The sequence below is a fragment of the Calidris pugnax genome, unplaced genomic scaffold (assembly GCF_001431845.1).
Source record: "Calidris pugnax isolate Ruff unplaced genomic scaffold, ASM143184v1 scaffold194, whole genome shotgun sequence".
NCBI classification, from domain to species: Eukaryota; Metazoa; Chordata; class Aves; order Charadriiformes; family Scolopacidae; genus Calidris; species Calidris pugnax.
This window is the reverse complement of record NW_015090923.1, coordinates 10,143-18,935: the sequence shown is the minus strand read 5'-3', so window position 1 is coordinate 18,935 and position 8,793 is coordinate 10,143. Positions and strand designations below refer to the sequence as shown.

At 60.6% G+C, this 8,793-nt stretch overlaps 1 protein-coding gene across 1 annotated transcript in view; it reads left to right on the top strand.

Annotated features, from left to right (window-relative positions):
• The window catches only part of LOC106893392 (cadherin EGF LAG seven-pass G-type receptor 2-like), a gene marked incomplete at its 3' end in the record, with an annotated part of 13,526 nt that overhangs the window by 4,453 nt on the left and 280 nt on the right, over positions 1-8,793 (top strand). Inside the window, exon 2 of the mRNA XM_014951327.1 lies at positions 3,210-3,869. Coding sequence (XP_014806813.1) covers positions 3,210-3,869 — 660 coding nt within the window. The remainder of the gene's footprint in view (positions 1-3,209; positions 3,870-8,793) is intronic.

Below are 8,793 nucleotides of genomic sequence, written 5' to 3'. Positions count from 1 at the left end.
GGGCAGAGCCTTCACCACCCCCCTGACACCCCACGGCTTGGGGTGGGAGCCCCATGGCCAGTGCTGTCCCCATCCCCTTGTCCCCATCACGCTGTCCCCATCCCCTTGTCCCCATCCCCTTGTCCCCATCCTGTTGTCCCCATCCCCTTGTCCCCATCCCATTGTCCCCATCACGCTGTCCCCATCCTGTGGGGCCAAGCAGGACAGGTGCCCCATAGCCAGTGGTGGCCCCATCTCATGGTAGCAGAGTGGGACGGGTGCCCCATAGCCAGTGCCGGGCCCATCACCACCACCGTCCCCATCCCATGGTGTTCAAGAGGGATGGGAGCCCCATCCCTCCCATTGTCCCCATCACGCTGTCCCCATCCTGTGGGGCCAAGCAGGACAGGTGCCCCATAGCCAGTGGTGGCCCCATCTCATGGTAGCAGAGTGGGACGGGTGCCCCATAGCCAGTGCCGGGCCCATCACCACCACCGTCCCCATCCCATGGTGTTCAAGAGGGATGGGAGCCCCATCCCATGGTGGCCCACCAGGTTGAGTGCCCCATCACCACCACCGTGCCCATTCATGATGACCAAGCAGGTTGGGTGCCCCACAACCACCACTGTCCCCATCCCCTGGTGTCTGAGAGGGATGGGTGCCCCATCACCACCACCATACCCATCTCATGGTGGCCCAGAAAAAGTGGTGCCCCATCACCACTACCATCCCCATCCCATGGTGGTCAAGTGGAATGGGTATGCCATCACCACCGCTGTCCCCATCCCATGGTGACCAAGCAGGTTGGGTGCCCCACAACCACCACTGTCCCCATCCCCTGGTGTCTGAGAGGGATGGGTGCCCCATCACCACCACCATACCCATCTCATGGTGGCCCAGAAAAAGGGGTGCCCCATCACCACCACCATCGCCATCGCATGGTGGCTCAGCAGAAAAGGTGCCCCATCACTACCACCGTACCCATCTCATGGTAGCCAAGTGGGATGGGTGCCCCATAGCCGGTGCCGGCCCCATCACCACCACCCCTGTCCCCATCCCATGGTGTCCAAGAGAGATGGGGGCCCCATCACCGCCACCGTCCCCATCCCATGGTAGCCAAGTGGGTTGGGTGCCCCATCGCCGTCCCCATTACATGGTGGCCCAGCAGGTTGAGTGCCCCATCACACCACCATGCCCATTCATGATGACCGAGCAGTTTGGATGCCCCACGACCACCACTGTCCCCATTCCCTGGTGTCTGAGAGGGATGGGTGCCCCATCACCACCACCGTCTCCATCCCATGGTGGTCAAGTGGAATGGGCATTCCATCACCACCACCGTCCCCATCCCATGGTGATCAAGCAGGTTGGGTTCCCCACCAACACCACCATCCCCATCCCATGGTGGCTCAGCAGAAAAGGTGCCCCATCACCGTCCCCGTCCCATGGTGTCCAAGAGGGATGGGTGCCCCATCACCACCACCGTCCCCATCTCATGGTAGCCAAGTGGGTTGGGTGCCCCATCACCGTCCCCATTACATGGTGGCCCACCAGGTTGAGTGCCCCATCACCACCACCATGCCCAGTCATGATGACCGAGCAGGTTGGGTGCCCCACAACCACCACCGTCCCCATCCCCTGGTGTCTGAGAGGGATGGGTGCCCCATCATCACCACCGTCTCCATCCCACAGTGGCTGAGCACGATGGGTGCCCCATCACCATTGTCCCCATTTCATGGTGACCCAGCATGTTGGGTGCCCCATCACCACCATCCCCATCTCATGGTGGCCCAGAAGAAATGGTGCCCCATCACCACCACCATCCCCATCCCATGGTATCCAAGAGGGATGGGTCCCCCATCATCACCACCGTCCCCATCCCATGGTGACCAAGCAGGTTGGGTTCCCCACCAACACCACCATCCCCATCCCATGGTGGCTCAGCAGAAAAGGTGCCCCATCACCACCACTGTCCCCATCCCATGGTGTCCAAGAGGGATGGGTGCCCCATCACCACCACCGTCCCCATCTCATGGTAGCCAAGTGGGTTGGATGCCCCATCACTGTCCCCATTACATGGTGGCCTACCAGGTTGAGTGCCCCATCACCACCACCATGCCCAGTCATGATGACCGAGCAGGTTGGGTGCCCCACAACCACCACCGTCCCCATCCCCTGGTGTCTGAGAGGGATGGGTGCCCCATCACCACCACCGTCCCCATCTCATGGTGGCTCAGCAGATAAGGTGCCCCATCACCACCACCATCCTCATCCTATGGTGGCCGAGTAGGTTGGGTGCCCCATCACCACCACTGTCCCCATCCCATGGTGTCCAAGTGGGTCAGGTGCCTCATCACTACCACTGTCCCCATCCCCTCGTCTCCAAAACGGATGGGTGCCCCATCACCACCACCATCCCCATTTCATGATGGCCCAGAAGAAATGGGGCCTCATCACCACCACCATCCCCATTTCATGATGGCCCAGAAGAAATGGGGCCTCATCACCACCACCATCCCCATTTCATGATGGCCCAGAAGAAATGGGGCCTCATCACCACCACCATCCCCATCCCATGGTGGCCAAGCGGGTTGGATGCCCCATCACCACCACCGTCCCCATCCCATGGTGTCTGAGAGGGAGGGTTGCCCCATCATCACAACCGTCTCCATCCCACAGTGGCTGAGCACGATGGGTGCCCCATCACCATTGTCCCCATTTCATAGTGACCCAGCATGTTGGTGCCCCATCACCACCACCATCCCCATTTCATGATGGCCCAGAAGAAATGGTGCCTCATCACCACCACCATCCCCATCTCATGGTGGCCAAGCGGGTTGGATGCCCCATCACCACCACCGTCCCCATCCCCATCTCATGGTGGCTGAGCAGGTTGGGTGCCCCATCACCACCATTGTCCCCATTTCATGGTGACCCAGCATGTTGGGTGCCCTGTCACCACCACCATCCCCATCCTATGGTGGCCCAGCAGGTTGGGTGTCCCATCACCACCACCATCCCCATCCCCTGGTCTCCAAGAAGGATGGGTGCCCCATCACCACCACCATCCCCATCCCATGGTGTCCACGTGGGTCAGGTGCCTCATCGCTACCACTGTCCCCATCCCCTGGTCTCCAAGAAGGATGGGTGCCCCATCACCACCACCATCCCCATCCCGTGGTGGCCGATGCTGTCACTGACCCCCCTGCTCTTTGTCCCCCCACCCACAGACGGTGTCCACAGCGCGACGGCCCAGTGCACGCTGCGGGTGACGGTGATCACGGACGAGATGTTGAGCAACAGCATCACCCTACGCTTGGCCGACATGTCCCAGGAGCGCTTCCTCTCCCCGTTGCTCAGCCGCTTCCTGGAGGGGGTGGCTGCCGTCCTGGCCACCCCCCGCCACCGCGTGGTCCTCTTCAACATCCAGACGGACACGGACGTGGGGACGGCCCGTATCCTCAACGTCAGCCTCTCGGTTCTGCTGCCCGGGGTGGGGGCGACGGCGACGGGGCACGGCCCCCGCTTCTTCTCCTCCGAGGAGCTCCAGGAGAGGCTCTACCTCAACCGCTCGCTCTTGGCCGCCATCTCGGCCCAGCGGGTCCTGCCCTTCGACGACAACATCTGCCTGAGGGAACCCTGCGAGAACTACATGCGCTGCGTCTCCGTCCTGCAGTTCGACAGCTCGGCGCCCTTCCTCGCCTCCGACACCATCCTCTTCCGCCCCATCCACCCCGTCACCGGCCTGCGCTGCCGCTGTCCCCCCGGCTTCACCGGCGACTACTGCGAGACCGAGATCGACCTCTGCTACTCCAGCCCCTGCGGCCCCAACGGCCGCTGCCGGAGCCGGGAGGGGGGTTACACCTGCGAGTGCCACGAGGACTTCACCGGTGAGAGCCCGGCCCTCGGCCACCCCTGCTGTCACCTTGTCCCTTTCAGCCCTCCGGCGGTGGTCATGTCCTCCTGGTGGCCATCCCCATCATCCCTTCGTCCAGCTCCTCTTCAACCCTCCATCTCTCCATCTCTCCATCCATCCATCCATCCATCCCATCCTCCTGGTGGCCATCCCCATCATCCCTTCGTCCAGCTCCTCTTCAACCCTCCATCCATCCATCCCAACCTCCTGGTGGCCATCCCCATCATCCCTTCGTCCAGCTCCTCTTCAACCCTCCATCCATCCATCCCAACCTCCTGGTGGCCATCCCCATCATCCCTTTGTCCAGATCCTTTTCAACCATCCATCCATCCATCCCAACCTCCTGGTGGCCATCCCCATCATCTCTTCATCCAGCTCCTCTTCAACTATCCATCCATCCATCCCAACCTCCTGGTGGCCATCCCTATCATCCCTTCAATCAGTTCCCCTCCATCTACTCCTTCTCGGTTCTCCCTCCGTCATCCCTTTGGCTGGATTCTCTTCAGCCCTCCATCATCTATCCATCCATCCATCCATCCATCCATCCATCCATCCATCCCATCCTCCCATCCTCTTGGTGTCCATCCCCATCATCTCTTCATCCAGCTCCTCTTCAGCCAACCAACCATCCATCCATCCATCCATCCATCCATCCATCCATCCATCCATCCCAACCTCCTGGTGTCCATCCTCATCATCTTTTCATATGGCTTTTCTTCAGCCATCCATCCGTCCGTCCCTCCCAACCTCCTGATGTCCATTCCCATCATCTCTTCATCCAGCTCCTCTTCAACCCTCCATCATCCATCTGTCTCATCCTCTTGGTGTCCATTCCCATCATCTCTTTGTCCAGCTCTTCTTCAGCCCTCTGTCATCCATCCTTCTTTTTCTCTTGGTGTTCATCCCCATCATCACTTCATCTGGCTCCTCTTCGACCCTCCATCATCCATCCCATCCTCTTGATGTCCATCCCGGTCATCCCTTCATCCAGCTCCTCCTCATCTACCCCTCCCTTGGCTGTCCCTCCATCATCCCTCCCTATCATTCCTTCAGCAAGCTCTTCTTCATCCCTTCATCATCCATCCATCCATCTCTTCCTCTTGGTGTCCATACACATCACCCCTTTGTTCAGCTCCCCTTTGGCTCTCCATCATCCATCCCTCCCTCCATCCCTCCATCCATCCATCCATCCATCCATCCCTCTGTTCCTCCTCCATCCCTTCATCCTTCCCTCCATCCATCCATCCCTCTGTTCCTCCTCCATCCCTCCATCCATCCCATCCTCTTGATGTCCATCCCGGTCATCCCTTCATCCAGCTCCTCCTCATCTACCCCTCCCTTGGCTGTCCCTCCATCATCCATCCCTATCATTCCTTCAGCGAGCTCTTCTTCATCCCTTCATCATCCATCCATCCATCTCTTCCTCTTGGTGTCCATACACATCACCCCTTTGTTTGTCATCCATCCTTCTTTTTCTCTTGGTGTTCGTCCCCATCATCACTTCATCTGGCTCCTCTTCGACCCTCCATCATCCATCCCATCCTCTTGGTGTCCATCCCGGTCATCCCTTCATCCAGCTCCTCTTCATCTACCCCTCCCTTGGCTGTCCCTCCATCATCCCTCCCTATCATTCCTTCAGCAAGCTCTTCTTCATCCCTTCATCATCCATCCATCTCTTCCTCTTGGTGTCCGTACACATCACCCCTTTGTCCAGCTCCCCTTTGGCTCTCCATCATCCATCCCTCCCTCCATCCCTCCATCCATCCATCCCTCCATCCATCCCTCTGTTCCTCTTACATCCCTTCATCCATCCATCCATCCATCCATCCATCCATCCATCCATCCCTCTGTTCCTCCTCCATCCCTCCATCCATCCCTTCATCCATCCATCTCTCTGTTCCTCCTCCATCCCTTCATCCTTCCTTCCCTCCATCCCTCCATCCATCCATCCATCCCTCCCTCCCTCCCTCCATCCATCCCTCCATCCATCCCTCCCTCCATCCATCCCTCTATTCCTCCTCCATCCCTCCTTCATCCCTCCATCCTCCCCTTTGTCTCCAACACCTTCATCTTCCTCCTCTTCCATCTCTCCACCTTCTTCCCGTGGGGCTCCCGTGGGCATCATCTGGGGTGTGGGGTGATGGGTCTCCTCCCATGGGCATCGTCTGGGGTGGTGGGATATGGGGTGGTGGGTGCCCTTTGGGCACCACCTGGGGTGATGGGGTGTGGGGTGAGGGGGCTCTGTGGGCATCATTTGGGTGTGGGGTGATGGGGCTCCCGTGGGCATCATCTGGGGTGTGGGGTGATGGGTCTCCTCCCATGGGCATCGTCTGGGGTGGTGGGATATGGGGTGGTGGGTGCCCTTTGGGCATCACCTGGGGTGATGGGGTGTGGGGTGATGGGTCTCCCATGGCCATCAGAGGGGCCATGGGGTGGTGGGTGCTCCTTTGGCATCACCTGGGCTGATGGGTTGTGGGGTGATGGGTCTCCCGTGGGCATGACCTGGGTTGGAGGGTGATGTGTGCCCCATTGGCATCATCTAGGGTGTGGGATGATGGGTGCTCCTTTGGCATCACCTGGGGTGATGGGATGTGGGGTGAGGGTTCTCTGTGGGCATCATTTGGGGTGTGGGGTGATGGGGCTCCTCCCATGGGCATTGTCTGGGGTGGTGGGATGATGGGTGCCCCATTGGCATCATCTGGGGTGATGGGTCTCCCATGGGCATCAGAGGGGCTGTGGGGTGGTGGGTGCTCCTTTGGTGATGGAATGTGGGTTGAGGGTGCTCTGTGGGCATCATTTGGGGTGTGGGGTGATGGGGCTCCTCCCATGGGCATCAGAGGGGCTGTGGGGTGGTGGGTGCTCCTTTGGCATCATCTGGGCTGGTGGGATGTGGGGTGGTGGTTGTTCCATGGGCATCACCTGGGGCGATAGGGTGTGGGGAGATGGGTGCCCCATGAAAATGGCCTGGGACAATGGGTGTCTTCCCATGGGCATCGGCTGGGGTGTGGGGTGATAGGTGCTCCTTTGGCATCACCTGGGGTGATGGGATGTGGGGTGAGGGTGCTCTGTGGGCATCATTTGGGGTGTGGGGTGATGGGGTTCCTCCCATGGGCATTGTCTGGGGGGTGGGATATGGGGTGGCAGGTGCCCCATGGGGATCATCTGGGGTGCAGGGTGATGGGTGCCCCATGGGCATCACCTAGGGTGATGGGGTGTGGGGTAATGGGTCTGCCATGGCCATCGGAGGGGCCATGGGGTGGTGGGTGCTCTTTTGGCATCACCTGGGCTGATGGGGTGTGGGGTGATGGGTCTCCTGTGGGCATCACCTGGGTTGGAGGGTGATGGGTGCCCCATTGGCATCATCTGGGGTGTGGGGTGAGGGTGCTCTGTGGGCATCATTTGGGTGTGGGGTGATGGGGCTCCCGGGCTGTGGGGTGATGGGTCTTCCGTGGGCATCAGAGGGGCTGTGGTGTGGTGGGTGCTCCTTTGGCATCACCTGGGGTGATGGGCTGTGGGGTGGTGGTTGTTCCATGGGCATCACCTGGGGCGACAGGGTGTGGGGAGATGGGTGCCCCATGAAAATGGCCTGGGACAATGGGTGTCTTCCCATGGGCATCATCTGTGGGGGTGGGATATGGGGTGGTGGGTGCCCCATGGGCATCATCTGGGGTGTGGGGTGATGGGTGCCCCATTGGCATCACCTGGGGTGATGGGATGCGGGGTGAGGGTGCTCTGTGGGCATCATTTGGGGTGATGGGTCTCCTCCCATGGGCATTGTCTGGGGTGTGGGGTGATGGGTCTCCTCCCATGGGCATTGTCTGGGGTGGTGGGATATGGGGTGGTGGTTGCTCCATGGGGATCATCAGGGGTGTGGTGTGATGGGTGCCCCATGGGCATCACCTGGGGTGATGGGGTGTGGGGTGATGGGTGCCCCATGGGCATCAGAGGGGCTGTGGGATGATGGGTGCTCCTTTGGCATCACCTGGGCTGATGGGATGTGGGGTGGTGGGTCTCCCGTGGGCATCATCTGGGGTGATGGGGTATGGGGTGGTGGGTGCCCCATTGGCATCACCCGGGGTGATGGGATGTGGGGTGGTGGTTGTTCCATGGACATCACCTGGGGTGATAAGGTGTGGGGAGATGGGTGCCCCATGAAAATGGCCTGGGACAATGGGTGTCTTCCCATGGGCATCATCTGGGGGGGTGGGATATGGGGTGGTGGGTGCCCCATGGGCATCATCGGGGGTGTGGGGTGATGGGTGCTCCTTTGGCATCACCTGGGGTGGGGGCTTGGGGGGTAACAGGTGCCTCATGGGCGTCATCTGGGGTGTGGGGTGATGGGTGCCCCGTGGGCATCACCTTGGGTGATGGGGGGTAATGGGTGCCCCATGGGCGTCATGTGGGGTGATGGGTCTCCCGTGGGCATCAGAGGGGCTGTGGGGTGGTGGATGCTCCTTTGGCATCAGATGGTGTGATGGGTGCCCCATGGGCATCATCTGGGGTGATAGAGTATGGGGGGGTGGGTGCCCCATGGACATCACCTTGGGTGGTGGGTAATGGGTGCCCCATGGGCCTCATCTGGGGTGTGGGGTGATGGGTGCTCCTTTGGCATCACATGGTGTGATGGGTGCCCTATGGGCATCACCTGGGGTGATAGGGTGTGGGGTGGTGGGTGCCCCATGGGCATCAGAGGGGCTGTGGGGTGGTGGGTGCTCCTTTGGCATCACCTGGGGTGCCGGGGTGTGGGGTGATGTGGTACAGGACGGTGGTGTCCCATTGCCATCAGATCGGGTGTGGGGTGCTGGGTGCCCCACGGACATTGGATGGGGTGCTGGGTGCCCCATGGGCACGGCCGGATCAATGGGGCGTAGGGTTGTGGGTGCCCCATGGGCACAGGG